Source organism: Siphateles boraxobius, unplaced genomic scaffold (assembly GCF_051911475.1).
Source record: "Siphateles boraxobius isolate OS27281-9 unplaced genomic scaffold, OSU_SipBor_1 31, whole genome shotgun sequence".
NCBI lineage: Eukaryota > Metazoa > Chordata > Actinopteri > Cypriniformes > Leuciscidae > Siphateles > Siphateles boraxobius.
Genome location: NW_027508931.1, coordinates 3,558,814 through 3,584,845, shown reverse-complemented (window position 1 = coordinate 3,584,845; position 26,032 = coordinate 3,558,814). Strand labels below are relative to the sequence as shown.

General features: G+C 38.0%; 1 protein-coding gene across 3 annotated transcripts in view; it reads right to left on the bottom strand.

Annotated features, from left to right (window-relative positions):
• The window catches only part of zfpm1 (zinc finger protein, FOG family member 1), an 84,780-nt gene that overhangs the window by 12,416 nt on the left and 46,332 nt on the right, over window positions 1-26,032 (bottom strand). For all 3 annotated transcript variants that reach the window (XM_077193381.1, XM_077193383.1, XM_077193382.1), the window contains exon 4: window positions 8,076-8,209. In XM_077193381.1, coding sequence (XP_077049496.1) covers window positions 8,076-8,209 — 134 coding nt within the window. The remainder of the gene's footprint in view (window positions 1-8,075; window positions 8,210-26,032) is intronic.

The following is a 26,032-nucleotide window of genomic DNA, read 5'->3' as shown; positions in this document are numbered from 1 at the left end:
GCTGAAAGACAGCGTGGAGAAATCAGAAAGTACACTATTGTGAAGGAGGAACGGCACATGTTTTAGAGCGTAAACCTGGTGTTGCTGAATATGCACCCCACCCCCTTCACACACAAGGAACTAGGGTACTTTGAGAACGGCTCTTTAAGCCCCACAGAGTGCGGAGCTTTGAGGAACAGTCTAAGCCCCCTCGTCCGAGCCCTGCTCCCTCATGAATATTAATGACGACGGCCGTGCTTTAATCTGCCTGATCCCCGCACTGCTGCCGCCGCCCTGATAGCGAATCTAATTATTTGGTCTGATATTAACCAGCCCCCTCGACTCCCTCTCTCCTCCTTACACACGCACGCCATCAGGAAAAGAGGTAGATGCACCTTTCCACACAAACACACACTTGTGCATCACCATCATACCACAACACCATAAACACACTCTCACAGTCAAGCCTGGTGCGTGCCATTCGCGGCGTTATCATTCTAAAAAACGTCCTCCTCTCGCTCTGATAAAAGTTGAATGCAAATGATTCTTGGACAATTTTCTGAACTCATCTTCCAGCAGCCAAAGGAAAGGCCGGTTTTTCTGACATTCTTAGAAATAATGTATGCGTCTCTGGAACGTACACTCCATATGCTTCACATGTAAATGTTTAACGCATTAAACAGTGTGCAAATACACTAAAACCGATGCTCATTATGATAGTGTGGAACAAGGTTTTAAAAGGTGTTTGCTCAAGATATGACAGTATGTATCTCACAATGTGTAATAATCCTGCAGTGGTCTGTGATGCAACACTTGCCAGTGGAAATTAGAAGCCCTGGTGTGTGGACCAGTGCAAGTCAGAAAAGAGCCATTGTTAAATGAGGCATCTACTCAAGTGTTAATTGTCTCAATTTACTGAAGAAAAATGTTTGTTGACTTGGCGATAATAAATGTAGGAGGGAAAAGATTAATCAAAACTGTAGTTCAACGAAAATGAGAAAATTAAATCGAGAAGAAAATGATAAAAAGATTTGATTCAATTAATCCAATCATAGTGTGTTGGGGATTGATTTGCTGTAACCGAAAGAGCCAAGACTGGGGTCAGTCAGAAGTTTTATGTTTTTGAAACAAGTCTCTTATGCTTTCAGCAGCCATACCAGTCTTTAGTGTCACATGATCCTTCAGAAATCCTTTGAAAATGCTGTTTTGGTGCTCAAGAAACATTTCTTATTATTATTATCAATGTTCAAAACAGTCGCACTGCTTAATATTTTTGAGGAAACATCAATACATTTTTCAGGATACTTTATTGACCCCAACATTTTGAACTGTAGTGTATGTGAGAATAATATTTTTTTCATTTTTCAAGTCACATGCTAGTCAGAGTATGTAATTAATGCATACATTATTTAGTGCAATGTACTAAACATTATCTAAAACAGAAAATTCGTAAAACATGATCATGCCCAGGTATTCTGGGCCCCTATTCTGGGGGCCCTTGAATCATTCCCACATTTCACACCATCAGTCACAGGCCTGATAGAACTAAAATTTCATTTTTGTGGATTAAAATTATATGTCACTTCAGATTACAATGGACTAAAATGGATACAATACATTGAATTAAATATTAACTAAATTAAACAGATATGTTAAAAGAAAAACTTCTACGACTAAAATGAAAACTAACCCTGCTCCCACTGTATGTTTTTTCAGTACCAGTCCTCTCTACCTCTCTTTCTCATTTTTCAGCTTTTTACTCCAGCGTTATCTTCTTCTGTTCCTGTTTCTCTACTATCTCCACCTTTATCCTTCTCCTCATCTGTCCATATCCCTCTTTTCATGCTCCGCCACACTCTTTGTTTCCATCTCCTTCTCACTATCTATTCCTCTCCATATCTCTCCACACATCCCTTTCTCACTTTTCCAACCCCTTCTCCCAATCCTATCCCTCTGTCTATCCCTCTCTAAATCTCCTTTCCACAGGAAATGGTTTCTTTCCCAAAAAGGAGGGTGGGGGGGGGGGGGGGGGTGAAAAAGGGGTTCATACTGTCCCTAACAAAGAGGTCAGTGTGTGAATCCTCCAAAAATACAGAGAAGAAAAGGAAGGGCGATAACAATCAGAAACCTTCTCTCATCCGCCTCTCTCACACACATATCCTTTTTTCCTCTCTCCTTTTCTCCATCTTTCCCTTTTTTCCATCCTCGTTCGCACACATACAACCGAAAGCACTTACGCACATTCATTCCTATGTATGAACCCAAAGCAAATAGCAGCACATCTCCGCATATACATCCCTCCAAGAAAACAGCATCCAGGTGAGATGAGCAGCATGCAAATGACATGTAAAAATGGGAAACTGTGATACTTAAAAAGGGTGCGATAAGAGATTTGAAAATGAGGCACTCTTGGAAAGCGGGCTCCTGATCTGCCGGTGATCGGGCTCGGAGATAGAGGAAGGTTTCCTCTCTCCACTCCCCACCCATCCTATCTCTCTCTGTCGTTTTCTCCACCGTAAAGCCTGTAAATCCAAGTACATGAAGATGCAAACTGTATGTCTTTACACATATCTAGAGTGATGAGTTTTGTTTTTTGTTTTTTGTGTGCGTGTTGTCAAGATACTGGAATTTCCCCCTTCGATATACCTATGATACCATTTTTGATAGCACAGGGAAAACTGCCATATATAGCACCATACAGATAATTTATCTCATCATTTTTTGGTATTGTGGGTAATATTGTTTTACATTTACAAATTTTTTTTTTTACATTTTTAAATACAGATTAATGCTTACAATTAAAGTTACAAAAGTTATTCAGTCAAGGGCAGAGATTGATTTTCTTTGTCTTTTGTTCTTTGATTAACCGGACAGACAACAGCAGGGATACTAGGCTGCTGTCACTTTAAGAGCTTATGCATAGATCCAATATACTGTTACACAACATGCATTTTCTCTCAACTATTTTTGTTCCAAAACTGACTGTATTTACCTTGAATACTCGGCAAGATAGGCAGCATTGTGACATAATTTATGTATTTGACCATTTAAGCGCAATAAGCCACGAAAAATGGCAATTTGGTTCTCGCGAGCTGTTTGAGAGATGGCTTTATGAGAGCTCCACTTATATTGATCAATGGTGCACACGTTTTAGGTGTGAGCGCGAAACCTGTGGGAACGAGTAAAAAAATGCGCAATACAAGCACTGTTTAACCGGAGTGAATGAGACGAGTGAGTGAGAGGAGGCGGTGTGTGTCAATTTGATGTCGGAGAGAAGTGAGCGAGAACGCGCAGCTGGTATCGGTGTATCGAGATTTATAAATATACACACATACACAAATTGGAGTAATTTTTAATTAATTTAAATTAATTTACAATAAATAAAATGTATTTCTTTCTTTATAAAAATTGTAATATTATTGTAATATTATTTCATAAAAAATGTTTTTATATTTTTGTTTTTTTTAAAGAAGAGACTTAAATGAAAAAAATTGTATCGACCCCAAACTTTCGAACACTCGTGCATTCAATTGAGAAGAAAAAAAATCTCTTGCTATAATGGTCCTTTTGCAGGATTATCACTTTGATCACTTTTGATATGATCTATATATGTTTTAATTGAAAAAAAGTGAGGTTTATGTTTAAAATGAAAAAGAGGTAGGAATAATTATATATTTTCTAAAAAGATTAATCTAATAGAATAATTTTTTTTAACAAATTTTATTAATATTTAAATTTTTAAACAATAACACAAAAACACAAAATATTTTTTTGTGAAATCTCTTTATACTTTATGCCTGTTTTGTTAAATTCTCATTCTCATTTTTATTTTTACTTTTTGCGAGTTTCTATTTAAACATCTCCTTTTGATGTTCCAACCTATTCCGCTTCATTTCTGCACTTCTATGAGTGGAGAGCAGAGAAGTCCACAGGTGCCAATGTGTGATGCTCTCAATTGGACTCCCATTTGAAGCTTGACTTGCTTTCCCTTTGTCATTATGCAGATAATTGAGAGAGCCAATAATTAAGGGTATTCATGCATTCCTTTCAGGGAAAAGCAAGTGTAGCGAGGGGTAACTCTCTGAGATCACTCTACTGACAGATGTAGATAAACCAGAGATTGGGATGAGGGTAAACAAACCCTATTGGTGCGAGAAAGAAGGGTGGGCGAGAGAGGAAAAAGAGAAAGATGAAGAGCGCTCACCTTCACGTGTCCTTTGTGGGGTGGCAGAGAGAGGGGGGAAGTAGGGCTCCCCCCAAAAAAGTGTGCTGGAGAGCAGTGGGTGGCGGGGCTTATCTGAGCAGTTCTCCTGGAGAGATTATTGGGGGATTAGTTGGGACGCTTGTTTCTAAAACATGATGAAAAGGCGCTCTGTGCATGATAACGCTTTGAACTCCACACCCGCTACCATCGTGTCTTCGGGCGGCGTTCCACGAAATAACAGGAGAGGCGAAGTGGAAAGAACAATGGCGACGTGGTAGTGGAAGTCGTTCTGCACTTGTTTGCAACTAGCGAACGTTTTTTTTTTCAACCACCAAAAGTCTGACTGACAGTTTAGCTCATGTCAACATCAAAAGTAGGCTAATCACAGCATCAATGATATGTCCTTTCATGTTTACAGTATATGAATACACTAAGCTATGCAAAATATTGTTATAATATCAAATACTTTACCATTAAAAAATGTGGGTTTTTAAATAAATGTATACTTTTATTCAACAAGGATGCATTATTGATCAAAGACTTTTGTTACAAACGATTTCCATTTTAAATAAATGGTGTTCTTTTGAACTTTTTATTCATCAAGAAAATCCTGAAACAAATGTATCATGGTTTACATAAAAATATTAAGCACAATGGTTTTCAACATTAATAATATTAAGAAAAAAGTTTATTGAACACTAAATCAACATGTTATAATGATTTCTGAAGAATTATGTGATACTGAAGACTGAGCAATGCCTGATGAAAATTAAGCTTTAGTATTAGAATAGACAGTTATTTTAAATTGTAATAATATTTCAAAATATGACCCTGTTTACACCGTTTCTGATCCGATACATTCAGCCTTGGTGAGCATTTTAAAAACATTTTCAAAAATCGTACCGACCCCAAACCTTTAAATGATAGTGTAAATTATAACAATATATAATATGCATAATATTGTATAAAAGTACATTTTTATATTATCCATAAATCTGATAATATTTAGTGAAGATGTTTTGATAAAAAAAAAAAAAATGTCCTGCCAAATATTATACAGTGATCCTAAAAAGTATTAGAACACTTGGCCAATTCAGACACACTTAAAAATGTTTGAATGTAATTACATTAGGAAACAAAATAACAAATCATGCTCATCTGTAAACAAATTATGCTAGAGCTAACTTGACTTTTCCTAATAATTTTTTGATCCCTCAAAATCAGTCTCTCGGTTTATTATGTGGTCCAAAAACATTCATACACTTCAAAACGTTAAACACATTTTAAGTGTCCAAACATGTTTTGAGTCTAGTGTCATATGTTGTTTACATGTCTATTAAATCAAAGGTGTTTGCATAACTGCTATTTCACAATGAAACTTATGTAACAGCAATAACGAATTGCTATGAAAACAGTCAATTATCCAAAACAACTCTAAAACTTTACGAAATCGGGAAACTGAATGAAGACACCAGAACACAAAGCGACAATTGTTCATATAAGCTTTTTCAGTCTTTGAGTTATCAAAGACATATTCAAATAGATACAATGTTATGGCTGTTTTGTAATTATGCAAATTAAAGATTTACATAAAACAGACAGCTCAAGTGATAATAAATACAAAAGGACCTGTTAGAACAGGACGTTTTACACAAAATGCGTAGGCGTTAAGACGTTAAGAGAAGCTTCTCGAAACATCTTAACCCCTAAATTCCTCATGAACAGTAAAAATAAACAAATTAGATGTGAATTAGATGTACTCTTGAATAACCAAAACCAATACAATTCAGGGGGAAATAGGGCTGTGCGATATCATCTTCGGTAATATCGTAACTGTTGTTTTAACGATGTGTGATCTGTCATTATTGGGTATTTCCAAAACACACCTGCGTGACACTCGATACACTATATGTGATGTAGTCTAGTTAGACTAGTGCACTTGTGCACTAGTCCACGCTTTCACTACGTGATTTAGTCTAGTAAAATGCATTAAGAATGCCCTCAATATTCAAGATAAGGGGGCAAAAATAACTCTGTACGTCTTTTATATTTATATCATTTAATATAGTTAATCAATATCACACGAAGAGTGCCGTGCTGTTTCGGACAGACTTCTGAGGCAGTGTAAAAGTTGAATGATCTACAACGAAATAGAGCGAGCTTTGGTAAAAACTAAGTGAATATTTAATGACTACAATAGTGATTTCTCTAAGAAATGACATCATGTGGAAAAAGTTGATCAAAAATGTACATTTGCACACAAACAGACTACCAGCCGCAACTTTGAGACGCCATCTTTATTTTCCTAGCTCAACTGCCACAGAATGGAAAGCGCAGGATTGTGGGATATCAAAGGCAGCGAAGGATACATCTATGCTGCCTTCGAAAATCGATCAGATGAAGGTATCTCAGGAGACAGGAAGTGAAACTAACATTGCATTTGGACGTGCCTTGATGCCTTCCGACCTAGGAATGCGTCCTCCGAAGGCAGCATTTATCAGTTTTCAGACGCAGTCAATGACACACTAATAATAAACACACTAAACAATACACAAACAATAAACACACACAGCAAAATATCGTTATTAATAAAATCCCAGCAAATATCGAGATATCATCTTATGTCAATATCGCACGCCCCTAGTATGATAGTGTATCTTGTAAGGAATACAATATCATGCTTGACTTTAACTCATTTACAAATAGCACACTTTGCTTTAATCCAACCCATTTCATATCTCACAGTGTCTCAGATTAAACTCTAGGACAGGGAGACGGAGAAATACACAAGTACAGTCGTGACAGGACGGACCCTGACACCCAGTGACCCCAGCCGCTCCAGACTCAGGAGGATGTGGAGGGACGGCGAGAGATGCCGTAGGAATGTGAGATTCGACACACTATCTCTGCCAGATACACACTCCTTCAACGAAGTGATAGCGGAGCGAGAGCAAACGCGATAGAATGCGAATGTGAAAGTTCTGAGCCGAAAATCATCAACAAAGCCCTGCCTCGATAACGAGATTTTTTTTTTTGTAAAAAGAGAGAGAGAAGAAAAGAGGAAGGGAGAGAGATTAGGAGGAGGTGAAGGAAAGGTGCAGGGAGGGGAGGGAGCGCGGGGTGCACGGCCTTAGAAATTCTCATAATAAATGAAATCTTAGAAATGAGAGCCTATCAAGTAGAAATCAATCACTGGGGTTTGTTGTCCAAGAGGATGGCGCCATACTGAGATAAAAGAGAAGCGTCCGTCTGGGGGATGGGGTGGGGTGGGGGGGTCTAGCCAATCACGTGCAGGGGAATAAAGATGACACTCGCTCAAAACCTGCACTTCTATTTGCATACACCCATACTCCCATGGATTACTCCTCACTTTGAATCAGTGCAAAGCAGACGTCTGCTCATTCATCCTCAGTTTAACAGGTTAGCGCCAAGGGGTGTGAATGATAAATTCAATCTCGTTTTACTTAATACACAATACAATTCACTGACTAACTACTCTTGAATCAAACCAGTTTGGAAAACATGCAACATTTTGTATGCATCCATCTTCTATGGAAATCAGCCAAGCGAGGAACTTTGCCTGTGTGTATAGTATGTTCGGGTCTGTGCTATCTTTAAAATGTTTGGAGAACACGGCCTGAGCCAGGAAACTTCTCCCAGAGCTGACATCACATGACCATCAGATGGACCTACAGCACATGACTGATACTCTAATACAACACAAGGCTATAGTATGGTAACGTGTCCAAAAACACTGATATTACCAACTCCAATATGGTAATAACATGTTATTTGTTTCTAACTGTAATGTTAGAGTTATGATAGAACAGAGGTGAGATAGGAATCTTAACCAAATATCCTCATGACATGATCGCTGACCCCTCACCCTTACCTCATTGGCTGGTCCATCTGTGGTCTCTCCTGATTGGATGCTGCCAGAAAACGGACCCCACACGGTGTCACCTGACAGGTCCCTGAGGGCCAGGACCTTGAAGTCATCAGCACTGCCGCTTAGCATAAGATCATCTGTTTACACACAGTGGGAGAAAGAGTGTAAATATATCAGCACAACAATTAAAAGAAGGAGTGTTCCGTTTGTTTTAAGCAGGGAAAAAAGCGTTTGTTTTGTAGGGAAGCACAGATATAAAAATTCTAGCTGATAAGCTGATAATTATTTTCATGTTATGGACGATAACCGACAAATGGTCACCATTAAAATTGTGTCTAAATAAATGACAAATAAAACACTAAAAATCAATAGGCATCACAAATGTATAACGTACAGCATGAAAAAAAATCATGTGGAGATAACATTTAACAGTGATTTTAAATTTGTAGTGTTTCTAAAGATTAACTTTCAGTGAGAATTAGATAATGTCAAAGATAAATCTATGTATCTAGGTAAATTTAAAAAAAAATCCAATATAATCGACAAACAATTAAAATGAGAAAAAATTGTAACGTTTATTTTCTAAATATCAACTTTAAGATAACATTAGATAAATTCTAATTTTAAAAAAATTCAATAACATAATATGATTAATAATAGAAAGAATAATACATAAATAATGATACCGATTAAAAAGATCCCACTGGAGGGATCTGAGCCATATCTAGGAACCAGAATACCAGAGACTTGGAAGCACTTTTGACTTCGTTGAGCCAGCAAGCAACAACCTAGCAATCATAGCAATGTGCAAAAAAGCACTCAGAACACCTTACCAAAACATATCTATTTCAGTCTTTTTTCTTCGTATCAATTCAAAAACGGACTACCAAGTCTAGTACCACTAGGGGGAGTTTGGCGCTCACTGAGCAGTGACACTGCCACAAAACAGGGACAACTTCTGTACTTCCTAATAGAGATAAGTGCAGTGTGATGGGAGTCAAGGCTTTGTTGAGTCACAAACGTAGGCCTAACACAGGAACAAACACGGGCTCCACAAATAGACATAGCTGACACAAAATCCAACCGTTCACACAACCTAGTATTTATGTTTTATAATATACATTTATTAGAAAAGCTCTTTCCGCATATGTCCCCACTACAGTTGGTAACTTTAAAAGTAGAGTCGCCGGAGAGGCCGACCTGTGGTGGTGCAACAGTCCATTCCAGCATCTTCATCCCAGTACAGCTCTGTTTAACTACCCCCTCCCTTTAGCACCCTCCCCAGCAGCCTCGCTTTTGGGGGTCGGGCTAAAGTGCCGGGACCGATAAGAGTGTTTGTCTAACACTCTCCATGTCAAAACACTCATCTATCTTCTCTGTATCTATCCCCACCAGAGAACAACAGACAGACGCTGATAAAATGGCTTTCCCACAGCCAAGACGTGGAGCGGGGGAGGGCGTGAGGGAGAGAGAGAGGGCAACAGGAGCGAGAGAGAGGGGTACATAGGTGGAATGGGACGGATGCTGGACAGAAACACGTCACCAGTGAGAAAGAGACTTACCAGAAAATAGGGTTTCAAGAGTCGAAAATGGCCTTGAACACAGTCATCCACACACACATAGTACAAAGTAGTTTGTAATACTCTGTTGGCCTAAACACTAACAGAATCACTGACTTGCACTTTAATATATTGTTTCCATGAATGAGTATTAAATAATTCCCAATAGTCCATTCTCTTAATTTCATAGCTTTTCTCTTGGTTGTGCTGCTTCCAGTAGTTTATGTTAATGCTTTTATCCAATTATATTTCTGCCATCATGTGTTGCCATGGCCAAAGAAATCTGCCTTATCAATAGTGCGGGTGCCTATAGCTTAAAATGTATGGCATTGAAACATTTGCTTTGACCAATCAGATAATCAGTCAGATTTAATCAGCCAATCAGATTTCGATTTGACTGCATTGGGGCCATCTAGCAGGCGTACAATAACGTCAGCATTTTCACGTCCTTTGATTGGATGGTCAGAGCACGTACTATCACTGGTAGTCAGAGGCTTACCTAGCTAACCACATCTCCAGTGAACTGCATAAACTAAAATATATTCCTGTAGATTTAATAGTTTTTCGACCACAAATTAATGTTTCTTTCTCTCCTCGACCCCAGCAGGTTCAAATGTACCGGGAAAAAAATCCCTTATTCAGCCATCCAGCTTAACGCAGTTACAGAACTCTATTTGATCTGTCCGGGTAATAACAGAACTGACTGACTGTAATGTATGCCATGACTGATTCTGAAGGGAAAAGTCTCACTGAGCTCATTGATTTCCTTCAAAAATCTGTGTGAGAGCATGGGTCAGCTGTAGGCCTACACGTCGTCATGTTTTGCCGCGACTGTCCCTGTGTGCACTGCTTCTGTCGAGCAGACACTCTCAGCCCTAAAGCGAATTAAAACTTATGCCAGAAATACGACGGAACAGACTCGACTTTCAGCATTAGCCTCGATGGTGATAGAAAAGGTTGTTGGGACTGAAATGCACAGATAACCTGTACAACAGAGTAATTTAAGTCTTTTTGAGGAAAGAAATTAGGATGGATTTTGTGTAAAAAAAATAATCAGTAGTTTTGGTGAGTATTATAATACATTTTTTTGCCCCCCGGTTTTCCCCATGGTAAATATGATTTTCTAATTCATTTTTCTTGGAAATTTATGATTGAAACTTAATTTTTTCTACTATTGTACTATACTATTGTAACCCTTGAAAGACAAGACAAGACAAGACAAGGGAGGCTCCGTTTCTGAACTGCGGAATGAAAGAACCACTGTACACTAACGCACAAGCCAAACTCACTCGCTCGTTTCTCTCTACCGGCCTTTTCCCAACTCACCGCATTAACCCAATAACTGCCGGTGCAACATAAAAACAGCAATTTCACAACAATTATAAAGAGTCTGTGCACTGCTACACTATTAAAAGTTATTAATTCAGGTTGGACACCACTGAAGGCCTAGATGTGAAATGCACGGCCCGCCACTGATATTCATAAAATAAAATATGATATATAACAAAATGCTTAGTACCGTTTTATACTTAAATTCTGTAAATTTATATGAAAAAAGTCGCTGAGTGACAAAAAATTAAAGTAGCATTATGAAAAAGTGGCAGATCTATTATTTTGCATTTACACTCATTTGACATATAGTATCAGATTGTTTTGTTCCATCCATTGCTATGGTTATCACTGTCAATCAGATTCAATCGCACATTTAAATACAGTTGTCAGTCCTTTGCTATGTATAGTTAGCAGCATAAAAAATGTATCATACAGAAAGTGAGCAAAGATCGCTGCCATTACAATCACTGAAGCTGTGTGGTACACAAAGCTGCACTCTTGCGAAAACTTTCGTCATAATCAATGAAGCGGTCGATTCATTTGACATCATGTTTATACTTTGTTAGTTATAATGAAAAGTTATAATGACTTTGTTAGTTATGAAAAGATTTGTGAGCGTGCAGATCTCATCCTGAACAAAAACTCAGCCGATTTGAGTGGTGTTCTGACTAACTTAAACGAAACGGATATGTCTGTGTGCAATTTTCTACAACGCTCAATGCTGCAAAAACACGTTGTGAATCGAAACCTTTGACACTCTTCACAGAGAACTTATGCAAACACTCGTTTAAAAGCAGCTGGCTAGTGGGTACCAGTACAGCAGAACAGCAGGTACCATCACATTAAAATGATCAAATATATCTTTGGCGGGACAAAGATTCATTTTAGGTGCCATCAAAATGTATTCAATGCAGGAAAAAGCTTGGTCTAAAAGGCAGTATTAAATGATTAGTTATAAATCAGTCAGTGGTGGGTTTGGTTCATTATTAATGAGAGGCTGGGCCTCTATCAGCGGTCTGAAGTCCAGTGTCATACAGCACTGAGTCAATGACTCCTATCTACTGCATGTCTTCTAATCTAAGCCCAGCATCAGTACCCACCCTGACCTCTCACATGACCCAATCTTATCACTACAGCAGACATTATTACCAATATATCACTGGCATAATTCCTACATAAGCAATTCCTATACCATCTGTTCTCAGCAGATGGTGACTGCCAACAGGTAGAGTAAAATCTCAAAGTTCTCAGTCTGAATTAGTGAATCCTACGGAAAAAGGTCCAGGTTAACAACCCTTTAAATTGGCAATTAAGCCCATTTTACCCAAAATTCTCAATACCAGATGTTTTTGCCATTTCTTTTACTCTCAAAAGTGATTCTCAATAGAATCTAGCTATTCAAAATTCCTGTAAAGCAATGTCAAAAAAAAAGTTTTAAACAAAACTTTTTTAAAAAGTGTAAAAATGAAGACAAATATATCCAATAAACTTTATTAATTAATTAATAATGCATACTACTTCTATTGATAATAATAATTATTATATAATTTGACCTATAATATAAAGTTTTATAGGTTTTAACAATACATGAAAATTATTAATGGTACTATTAAATGCTAAAAATAAAATAATACATATTAAATGTATAAATAAATACATAAATAAATATATATAGTATTTTTGTTGGAATAATTCAGAATTTTTTGTAAATGATATATTCGGAAACATCATTGTTTTCAAAAAAATGCATGTGCCCTCTTTATCTTTAATCTGAATAACTTCCCCTCCCCCATTTCAGCGGCATCGCTTCTCTCCTCTGATGACGTGGCATGAGGGCGGGACAACCTGTCTCTCACATGAGATTGACCAATAGCAAACCACAACAATTCAACCATCCAATCAATTCCCAATGGACAAAATCAAGTTCCGCCCTACACTCTTCTTGTACAAGAAGCCATTTGACTGAGATATACGTCACAATAGGGAAGAAAAAAACTATCACAACTATCTGAGTGAAATGGCTTCTTAAAAAAATAAATACTGAATTATTCCAAAATAGGAATTGTCCATTTTATTTTCATGGTGACTTTAAGTGAACAGTTCTGCCACAACTTTTCATCAAGTTAATTGTTCTCACAGCCTTTTCTGGACAATTTACAATTTACGAGAACAACCCAAAAAGCTTCTCTGTAGACCAAGAAGTCTTATCTTTAAAACCCTACCATTTTCCCACACAATACACCGACACAAATGTGACGCTGCCCTTGTGTTAGGCCATAGCAACTTCCCTACAATAACCCCCATCAACCTTATCGATAGCTCTGCGTGACTGGTTCCCAAAAATATACGCCACTCTTATCGATAGCGATGAGTCCACACAGCTCTTATCAATAGCTCTACACACTGGCAGTGTCCACACAGTGCCTTATCAATATGACTGCCTCCGCAGACACCAAAGCGGCCAGTGTGCAATATAAAAAAGAAGAATCAACCCATCATTAACACAACACCATGAGACAAAACACAGGCATAACGAAAGAAAGAATGAAATAAATAAAAAAGGATGAATTTAGCTGCATAACATACTAGAGGGAAACATTCTACAAAAGAGCAATTCTCGAGCATTAGCAGTGTAAACACCCTGAAGGCAACGCAATTCACTCAATGGTGGGAGTTGAGCAACTAGTCATTCTCACAGTTATGCCAGCCACGCGCTTCCTTTTAAAGAGGATTCATCTTAGCTTAAAGGGATAGTTCACGCAAAAATAAAAATTCTGTCATGAATTACTCTCCCTCATGTCGTACCAAACCTATAAGACTTTCGTAAATCTTCAGAACACAAATGAAGATCTTTTTTATGAAGTCTGAGAGCTTTCTGTCCCTCCGTTGAAAGCTACGCAAAAGCCACTTCAACGCTTCAAAAAGTTCATAAAGAAATCATAAAACTAATCCATATGAAATGAGCGGTTAAGTCCAAATTTTCTTAAGAAACATGACAGCTTTATATGATGAACAGATTGAATGTAGGCTTTTATTCACATTTCTTCTGAATGTTCTTGTTCTTAAAACGAACAATTCTAAATGACATGTTTATGTTTTACTTCTTGCATCATTTGCATGGATGTGCTGTATGACAGGGTTGTTGATCCCAGATATTTGGAGTAAAGTTGCCAGTCAGGGTTATGGTGAGTCAAGACAGAAAAGGCTGAACAGAACTGCCAGAAAAGAGACATGTAATTAATGAATAACGATCCCACAGAATCCAGTGGAAAACGGTTAATGATGGGCTGTGGCTTTAACCTTTTCCTCTCGGAGTAGTATATATAAAACCCACACACACACACACACATAATAGTTGAATAGTTGCAGAATTAGATCACGCAAACATCCCAGATTTTCCAATCATGTTGCGATCATTACCTGCTGCATTATTACTACTATTATGCTAAAACAACTAGTTATTCCTAGTACATCGTCACCATGTTATGTTAAAGGACAATATTCAATATATTTAGCCTAATTCTGCATGTGTCATTTCCCTGTTTTTACATTTAGGTCCCCTTTGCCGTCATCTAATACTCGCTTAAATATTTAAAAATCACAACTAAATTAATAATTTTAAATGTAATGTTTAGAAAACCTGTACATGAACATTCTTTTTTTTAGGTGAACATTATAATGTTGTGATACCTAAATTCACCAGTAGCATTTAAAATGATTGATTTGAGTTAGTTTTTTTAATTTATTTAGACAAAACAGTATAGAATTTTAATATCAGCCAATTATCAGTAATTAGACATGACATGAGAAATTATTGTCAGCTATTTAATATTGATTGTATCCACCAGGATTTAAACATCAATGCATCCCTAAAAACAATGCATGGAATTAACCAACACTATTCATTCTTAGTGAATTCTCCTCTCGATATATTTTGATATTAGACAGGTAACGGCCTCATACTTAATTTCCATTTTAGCTTTAACCTTATCAGACATATTCCTGAAAAACACAAACAATCATCCTCATAATCTCATAACAGCAACATTGAGTGAGTTCATCTTTTAAAGCCAGTGACTCCCCTTTATTGGCTAAAAAGAGCATGTAGTTATCCAGTCGGGCCCTATTCAGGTTTTCCGTAGCTCTTTGGGCTTCTCTATCAGGACTAATTGATTTTTAAAAAGACTATTGTTGATATCAAATGAGCAGATCGCTCCACGGCCATTGATTTTTTGACACAGTACAACAGGAAATCTTTATCGGAGCCACACTCCGACCCTACGCTAATAGGTGGGGTTTAACCTCTGCTGAATGACAAATCCCACACTTTCCTAACCCATAAAGAGTGAAAATAGAGTGTGTAAGCGTGTTTGTCAGTGAGCACTGAGTGTAACACTAGTAGAGGAGTGGCTATTCTGTAGTTCATCAGCAGTGATCCACACACACACACACACGTCAAAGAGTTCGGTTGAGAAGATACAAATTTCTGGGATAGGCATCGTATATTCAGCACGGCATCATTTCCATTTTACCCTTCTTTTGCTGGGTAGAGATAAGGCACCTGTGTTCACCACTCTCATCAGATGAGCTTCAACAGAACTTTATCATTGACATTTACTACTGTTTACACAACTAATTTCTCTTAACTGTACTTCTGAACTTTTATCTGACCAACACAACGCCTGGAGAAGAGCTGATGCCAAACAACAAATATGCAAAGGGGTAGCGAAGATGAACTATGCTCAAATAGAAAGCGTTGCACACTGCTGCAAAGATGTGGCTTTGAAGACACATGCCTGGAGAAACAAATAAAGACTTTAAGTAGTATTTTAGATTCCACTATTGAGAAAAATTCGAAGTGCTGGAAAGGATTTATAATAGAAATGAGGGAAATGCAGTTCTGATGGGCACAATGAGAAATATATTTAAATCTAATGTTTGACCAAGATAAATTAACCAGATGCAAGGAACCAAGAGGATAACTACTGTAAGAGACAGCAAAACAAACCCTTGTGTAATGAATCATGCTAGATAATTCAACTTTAGCCTACCTACAGCATCCACTCACCTAAAAAAAGAGTAGAAAGCAACAAGTCTCTACGAGAAGATGTCAAAAGACAAGGAGCAGGAAAATTGAGTGGAAAAAATTGAAAGTTTTTCCTGTATTTTAAGGGGTCAGAAATTAGGGTTTAGTTACTTCACAGTCATAAATTATGATTTGCTGGAGAGACATTAGTTTTTGGAGAGCTTTAGATTGGACAAAAATCTGTGTAGCGCAAGATAGGGTAGTGCCGGTTTCAGAATTGGTGATGACGGTTATGAGGCGAGTCAAATGTGACGATGGGGGGGGGGGGGGGGGGGGGGTTATTATAGGACAACTTAGTTTGAATAAAGGAGCAGACACTGATCTACTTTCTCTACGTTTATTTAAAATGAACAGCAAGACGACTAGAAGGTAATGTGCTTTCCATTAAATTAATCACACACAGTAAACAAATCCTTAACAAAAAAAACCTCTACAATGAACGTGCTTTGTTTTAAATAAATCACACACAGTAAACAAAACCTTGACAAAAAATCTTTGCAATGAACTGCAATTTAGACGCACATACTCGGGCAGATTCGGCTTGAAGTCGTTCATCCTCGGATGCGGCGCCGCACGCGCTGTTAGAAAAAAAGCTGTGCACACAGCAATACGAAATGGGGTCTTGCGCACCCAACGCGTCATTTTTGGCGCGCGCACCTTCGCGCTCGTGCGGACCATCAAGGCCGGCGCTATGGGCGGGCCTTAGGGGGCCGGGCCCGCCTAGAGAGCTCCTGTGCCCCCCCTCCATCCAATTTGCATTTAATAAATTATTTTAATAATAATAATTTACGTGCAGTATTTATTTATTTATTGATGTGTATTTAAGTGCAATGTTTGACTCATAGGCTAATCTTATAAATAAAAAAAACTCCCGGAAGTTTGACTGATTGTTTACAAAAAAGGGGTTTCCCGCTGAGCCGCTCTGACCGCAGCATCTCGGTAAAGTTATAGCGACGCGACGTGCTCGGTTTTGCCTATTCAGAAACGAATGGAAAGAGAAACTCATGAGATTCCAATCCCAAAAACGTCGACTTCAGCTGTATTAAGAACGTGAGTAGGCCAGTTGGTTTTATTACTCTTCGTAAGTTGCACCAGACGTGGTGTAAATTATGCATTTGACACTAATATGCAATATGTGTGTGAGTGTGTCGTAGTGGATTATGCATGGTTGATTTAATACTTAACTTGAGATTTGTGACTATTTGGCTGTTATTATAGGAAGTTGGCTTATAGCATGCTGTGTTCACGGAACAATGCAGACAAGGTTCATTAGTTAACATTAGTTAATGACTAACATGAACTAACCATGAGCGATACATTTGTTACTGTATTTGTTAATGTTAGTTAATAAAAATACAGCTGTTCATTGTTTGTTCATGTTAGTTCACAGCCTATAGGCTATAACTGTAACATGATATCTCATGATAGCCGAAATATGATTGGGCAATAGGCTAATTATAGTTAGGATATTGAAATCGCTGTGAAACTGTTGTAGCTAGTGTTGCCACCCGTCCCGGTTTTTCCGGGATTGTTCTTCTTTTTAACAACCTGTCCCGGGAAATTTATAAACTCTCCCTGATATACAAAAGGCTCATAAGAATTATGAAATACAAAAGGCTCAAAAAAATTTCAAAAGGCTATGTGAATATGTCCCGGTTTTCGAAAGTCTACGTGAATATACGTTCAAACAGCGCGCACGGCAGAGAGGTAGAGAGCGCGAGACCTTGCGTGCATGAAGCACCCCCCCCCCCCCCACCCCCACCCCCACAATTTATTTGTTTGTCATAATTAGGCCCCCCCAAGAATATTAAATGCCCATCCATTGATTTGTTTCTGCCGCCGGCTCTGCGGACCATAGACAGTAAACGGACGCGTCGAGTATAAACAAGGCTTTACTCCGTGTCAGCGCGCGCTCTGATCGGTAAAGGGGCAGACATAGACCTCTCCCGAATCATCTCCAGCAGTAGCAGAAGCACCACCACTAACTACGCCTCCGTTTCCCTCGTAAGCTGATATTAGTATTTAAACATTCTCTATGATACATTTTTTTTTTGTAAAAACATATTTTAATAACACGGTTTTTGCGGTTATAGAGTTCTAATGACGGTGTTCAACTATAACCGTCGGTCTCAAGGTTGTATAATAACCGTCACACCCCTAGCGCAAGATGAGCCATCAGTTTTTGTGGTCTATTTTCCTTCACGCGGAACAATGTAAATTTTAAATGCGTATTTATCTGCTAAAAAGGATTTTAGCTCAGAAAAGTATATAGATTTGCTTCATAGCTAATAGACACATAACTCTAACTCACATAATTTTGATTTCATGGTTTTTTTTAAAATGACGCTTAAACAGGTAATATGTTGCTTTAGGAGAATAGTTTTGAGTTCAATTCTCACCCTTAACGCTGCTATTTTAATTAATTTACACATTTGACTGTCTTCTGGTTAAGAGACCATATAGATGCTCTATAATCTTCTGTATGACTGCAGGCCTGATCTTGTGTGTGTGCGTTTTCAACTGCTTTTCCTTGTCTTCCACCACCGTTACCCTTTCACAAATTGAAAGTGAGGACCTTCCAGAAACTCGTCCTGATAATCACACATAAATTAATTAGAAAATGTTTCTTGACATTCTCGCTGCATAGACAGGGGAAAAGACTCCGGGAAAAGCCATCAAATTAATTGTACGGTATGTGACTTTGATAATTAATTCAATAATTATTTCATGTCTACTTTAGCAACTCCTTCTGGCTGGAAAAAAAGGACATTTTGATGATAGCGGCATAAGGATTTAGATTCTGAAAGGAAAGTACGGGAAATAACACTGAAATACAGGGGTGAGAGAATTTAAACACTAAAAACATGACTTCAGTGAGTGCATACACACATAATGAACATTTAAAATGCATGAATAGCATTGCATTAAATAAAATATGCAAATAAACAAGTGGAATCTGCAAACAAATGATGCTAGACCTTTACACAAAAATATTTAAGCCATTTTAACTAATTGCAACCAATTCCAATGTTTTGCTTTAAAATTGTGCTTGTGCTATCTTTCATTACAAAAATGCCATTTGGTTTAATACTTTATTATAATGATTTTTTTTTTTTAGCATGGCTAAACGGTCTAAATACTATTTGAGGACAGTATGTGTTGTAACAAATTCACATCCAATGGAATTAAAAAATGTTTGACTTTTTAAAAAAACCAGACTGAAATAGGAAACTGTCTATTGCTAAAAGTCTGAAGGAAATAAACTTTAAACTAAACAAATATTTAATCTAATTGGATTTTATCCATCCATTAATCTAATATCAATGCAAAACAGCAAAGCAGCCCTTTGCTACCCGTTTCTTCACAAGTGGCTATAAAATATGTCTCACATATTTAAACATGGCACAAATGACAGATGCAAGGGGCACATAGAAAAAGCAAGGCCTGGCGGAGGAAAGATATAGGGCAGGAGGGAGGAAGGACAAACTGAAATGCGGGGCAGAGAAAGAGAGACAGGAAGCGGCAGGAAAGCGCAGGCATCTGATAGGACTGGTAATCGGCGTGGCAGTGTCCCGTCTGCAGCCGCCAGTTCGTGGGCCACATGGAGCAGCTGGGGAGATAGCAGCAGGGGACGGCAAGTGAGAAATGTTCCTCTAGATTAAAGCCCACACCTCTCAATCATCAACCGGGTAAGAGAGTGACAGACAGAAAGGGAAGAGTATGTTCTTAATTACAGATAAATGCCCCTTCCTACAGTCAATCATCATTGTGTGAGACATACGACACAGGGAAATGCTCACTTATTCACACACGGACGGTTGTTCGAAACATAAAAGAGTCTGAACAGTTTTCATGTGACGTGTATAAGGTTGCCGTTGAGCTCCGTTTAACCACGAGTGTGGGACGATTGTCCCGCAGCCCACTGTGTGCATTAGAGTTCCAGCATTCTGCAGGTGTGTGGGATGTGCGCCAAGAGCAAAAAAACGAATGAAATTTAAACACAGTGAGAGAAAAAAAACACAAACTGACAAACTTAAGACACATTTCTTACTGTGAATTTATGAAATAAGCTTTAACTGAATCGCGTATAGCCCATCAGATATTTTAATTCTTGAAAAAACAACAATAAAAAAAAGGCATGCATACCCAGGGCACCGATTAGTTTTTTGAGGGGGCACCAGTAGCTGGGCTGGTTCGCCATGACCAAAGTGAGGAAGAAAACGTTTCTTAACAAATTAAAGACATGTTAGTCCAGTAGTAGGGATGCTATTCTTAAAGGGATTATTCACTCAAAAATGAAAACTCTGTCATTTACTCACCCTCAAGTTTCATTTACTCACCCAAACCTTTATGAGTTTGTTTCTTCTGCTGAACACAAAAGAAGATATTTTAAAGAATGTCAGTTGATGGACCCTGTTGACTTCCACTGTATGGGGGAAAAATACTATAGTCAATTGGGTCCATCAACTGTTAGGTTTTCAACATTCTTCAAAATATCTTCTCTTGTGTTCAGCAGAGAAAGAAATTCTTGAAACGTGAGGTTGAGTAAATAATGACAGAATTTTCATTTTTTGGGTGAACTATCCCTTTAAATTTCAGGCTGATACACATAAGCCAATTATTATTTTCATGTAATGACTAATAGCCAATAAATTGCAGATATTAAAATCTGGTAACACTTTACAATAAGGTCCCATTAGTTAAAGTCAACATGAAACGGAAGTTGCAAAAGTCTTTTCTTCTCTGTTGTGATGTATATTCAAGAAAAAATGTAGGGTGGGACTTTTGTCCACTGGGAATTGCTGTGATCTCATGTGAGTGACAGGTTGTCCCGCCCTCACGCCAGTAAACACGTCATCAGAGAAGAGAAGAGATGTTGCTGCAAGTGGGAAGGAAGCATAAGCTTTTTTTTTGTTGAAAAAAACAACAATATGAATAAATCATTTATCGCTAATAAATACTGCAAAATTTTTCATGGTGACTTAATGATGAATGTATTAATTAACATTAATTAACAATGAACAATACATTTGTTACAGTTGTTATTAATCTTTGTTAACGTTAGTTATTAAAAATACCACTGTTCACTGTTCATGATAGATCAGGCCCATTAAATAATTTAACAGATACAACTTTTGACTTGAACAATGTATAAATGTATATATGTCAATACTTACATTAACTAAGACGATTAAATGCTTTATAAGTATTTTTTATTGTTAGTTCATGTTAAATGATGTAAGAAACTACTGTTAACAAATGGAACCTTATTGTAAAGTATTACCCTTAAAATGCTGTAGGCAAATTCGAAATAAATCACTAAAGTATAAAGTCAATCATTTTAAGTGCTAAAAGTGAATTTAGTCATCACATAATTATAATTTGTCGTATTAAAAATGGATAATGATGTGATTTTAAGATGTTATTGAATTATTAGTGTTGTTAAAAATAAACTTAAAGGGAGCGCGAGATGACAATCAAAGATGATCTAAATGTAAAAACGAGAACTGAGCATGCAAATAAATATCCAATATTTAACCATTATAAACAGATACAGATCATTTACAACTCCAATACGTCAGGTCAGGAATCTGGGGAACACGCTGTGCTGGGATAAGAGTGTAACGTGGGGAAGTGAAAGCGACTGAGAATGGAAGTTAACGGTCTGACGCTGGTCCTGCTCTGCTCAGCCTCAGATAACAGCTTCGCCCGAGTCCCTCATAGTGCAGCACAACCACAGCCGGATCTCAGGAAGAAATAATTTAAGATTGCAAAAGACGGCAAGATTATCAGAATAACTGAAAACCATTGAGCTCACAGGCGGTCTTTCCGATATATCTACACTGCCGATACATTCTTGCCGACACAGGAATAAAGAAAAAAGTTTGGTACTCTGACAAAATACCAGGTGCTGCTGTACAATGGCACTTCATATACTGTCACACTCTTAAAACACCTGCTATCATGCTCCTTTTATTCCCATGAACCTGTTACATCATTAATCTTGTTTGATTTTACAGTACTCTCTCTCTCTCTCTATTGCATATTTTTCTAAAGAATCAAAACAAAACAAAAACTTCTACAGCATGCAGAAAATTAATAGTCAGTAGTACACAATTACAGATCTGCTTTAAGTGTATGTACTGGAGACTTTTATAATTAGTATTTCTATTGCATTTGTATGTGTAACCCAAATCAGCTTAACCACATAACTGACAGCATGTCAAGATTATTAGCATGTTTAGCCGGAGCTGTTTTTGTCTGGACAGATACCAACATAGTGGTTTCAGGTTTCCACTAAATATCGCTCCCAAAACACATTCAAGAAATAATGAGAAAGAAACAAAAAGAATCACGAAATTCAGTTTTGTACAGCAGGATATAGATCATTAAAGGTCTAGCAAAGCATCAGTGCCATCAATGCCCTTCCATTGAGAGTGACAGCAGATCAAAATAAACTTGTGAATGAATCTTTTGAATTAACTTTGAAATCCTGAGCACAATTGGATATTATATCCATACACTGCGGCGCTCTGATCTAAGCTTCCTCATTCAGCAGCGAAACAATGGGTCCAGGGATGAGATTGAATGACTCGCCAGTGAATTTCACTCCTGCAGTCGGGTGTTGTAGACACGTCTGATAAAACCTCAGACTCCAGGCGCTTTTGTCTCCATGAGAACAATATAAATATGTTTAACAAGGACTACCACACGCTACTCTGTATAACAATTAAATTCAACTCACTTATTTGAACAGTAATATTCAGTTTTCTACTTCTAGGTTCATCTGATTTAAAGCAGATGTGCAAGTATTTTACGGTGAAAAATATAACCACTGTGGCGCTATCAAAACACGGATATGTCTTTAGGTCCAGTCACACTAAGAAGGATAACTATAAAGATAACTATATTAGCATCCACACCAGCGGACAATCGTTTTGTTTATTCTAAGCGTGTGCTTGTCTGTCACTTTTTAAAGGCTTGAGCTTGTTACAGCAGGGTGGATTCTGATTGGCTGTCAATACTTTTACCGTTCATCATTGAAAGTGATTCCAACGATATTGTTTCTCTGTGCCGTTATCGTTATAGCTGTTGGTGTGAACTCTGCTATTCTTTAATATTGAGAAGGCTTTATAGATGTATATCTGTATCGTTATCTTTATAGTTATCGTCCTTGGTGTGAACAGGCCTTTTTTCCCAGAGGCTAACGTATTTTTCCAATTGTTTTCAATGGGACGGGGTCGTTTTAAAAAAAAAACAGCAGCGTGACAAGGCGCTGAGCATCTATTTCAAGCTGGTGGTCTGCGTTTTCTAACGGTCGCTAAGAGTTGTAAATGATCAACTTTGGGTAAAACGAAGCGCTCATAACGATCACTTTTTATCCAGCCGTCCAATCACAGTGGAAGAGGGGCGGGACAAATACCACACCGACAAACAGTCCCATTCAGCTTGAACAACGATAACAAACGACAACAACAAGCAACTCTCGTCTTCATCCAACCAATGGAATGTGTATTCGGGAAACCTGTTTAAAACAATCACTATTTTGCAATAATATATATATATATATATATATATATATATATATATATATATATATATATATATATATATAATGTATTTGCAGCAACGCATCCAATATGTGTATGCATTTGCATGAACATTTCATGACATTGGACTGACATCCGCAAATACACTTCTATTTCATTTTAGTTCCACTCTCTCACTCTTTCTGAGCTGTGCTGATATGTTTTTAATTTTCCAGCGCTCAGGACTCTTCAGGAGGTCTATGCAGATTTTCCTGCGTCTCTGCTGACGTTGTAAAACCTGGCCAACACCTCCGCACCTATCAGCATCCCTGCAGGCCTCTCATCAATGCCAGTTCCAGCACCCGCAAATAATTTATCAGCATTTAAATGCCACTGATAATATGCACACGCTGCTCCCTCCGATCCCTTATAATTAAATATGATAAAATCCCACCGCACCAGGTAAATAATAATAATCATTATTATCATTGCCATTATAATGCTTTATTGGAGTAATTTGAATAACTTGTGTGGGTAAGGAATGCTGGTGGGGAGGGAATGCTGGCCAAGCAGGAACGTTATATGCGGAGCTAGTTTAGTCAAGGTCCTTTTCCATCCTGTGAAACTCTAAAAGAGCAAGCGAGATGGAGAGAGAGAGAGAGAGAGAGAGAGAGAGAGAAAGAAAGAGGAGGAGACAGGGAAAAAGGAGCAACGGTCCGCCAGCTAGAAGGGATTACTGTGACGGCCATTTGCATATCAAGAATTTTAAGCAGAGAGGAAAATATCAAACCCTCCAGCCAGCAAGGTCATTTTGAAGATAATTTTTTTCTTCATAATTTATTTTGCATATCATGCAGCAGGACACGTTATAGATTAAAAAGCTGCTTTGCCATATCAACCCATTCCTGACACTTCTGCCTCACTACTGCCTATCAATTGATTCAACAGAACCCCACCCTGAAAAATATTCTATAAAGATACAGAAGCTATTAACAAATAACAAGCAAGAATTTTCCATGGACGTTACGTATGGATGCTTTAAAGGGCGGATAGACCACCCGTGCAAATTAAAATGTGGGAACTGTCGAAATGCGATATGCGCTATCCTTTGATGATATGGATTAATTTTTCAAAAATAATAATACCCATATTTTTGAGTGACAATTCTAAATGGATGTATAATACGCTAAAAGGCTCATATACATTTGATTTTCTGTTCATTTTTAGACAGATTTCAAAGTAAATTGCACCCAGTGTAAAATCATACACAGTAAGATGTGAGTTTTACAGCTTCAAAACTGATAAGGAATACATAAATAAGCACACTTGTTTATTTATGGCCCATGTTCTCTCTATCACTTTATCTATGAGTTTTGTGTATGCGTATACAATAAAGCTTTTTACAAACTGATGAGAATGACATTGGATGAGAATCTGCCAGTTGAGAACTTTCAGGAAACATTAGGTCAATATACGAAAGGTCAAACAGAGATAGAAAACAAGAGAAACTGACAGTGCAGAATGACAAAACACTACATAATGACTGAAAAATATGCAGAAATCATGGGTTTGGCTGCTACTGCATTCCCATTCCATCACCTGACACCCACAAGAAAGAGTAAAACAGGATGTGACATCATCAGAAAAGGCCCAGTCCTCTCTAAAAGAAGTCAGTCTGGTCGTTAACACCAGAACTCTGCTAATGACAACAATGCAAACATTTTTTTTACCACAGAACTGAACACTCAGCTCCCAGAGGATTGTGAGAAAAAGAGGCAACATACACCAAATGAACACTCTGCGGCTCCACTCCTGATGCTGAGGGGCCAAAACAAAGAGAAACAAGGAAGAAGTGCATGTCTGCATTCTGCAGGGGGGTGTTAGTGGGGATGGAGAGACCAGTGGTGGGATGTGGGGTGGTGTGTGAGGGGGGTCATGATGATAAGGGAAAAATTCAGACCGGTCAAAGTTTCCCTTTTGCCAATCGTGCTCCTGATAAAGGCAGCGCCTGCTCCAGTACTGATAGAAGGCCTATCTCTCTCCTGCTCCCCCTTCTTTATTTCTCTCTCTCTTGCTCTTTCTCCCCCTCTTCCTCATTCTCCTGGCAGTTAGTTTGCGAAGGGAGGTGGGGGGGGAAGCCTATCGCACTCACATCGCCAGTGCTGTCATCAAGCGGCAACCGCACAGCAATTAATATCACTCCAATTACTGTTAAAAGGACAGGCTGGAACAGGACGATAATAAACACATCCTTGACGTGAAAAATTAAAACACACACATGCACACGAGGAGACACACATATTTAGGCGATTTCTAAATATTCGAGATAAAGAAAATGCCTTGCATATTGAATCATGTCATACTCTACTAGATCCCCACTATCGCTATAAGCTGTACTGCTCAGCTGTGTGGTCCTGAGAGAAAAAGATGGAGAAAAATGATAGAAAAAGCCTT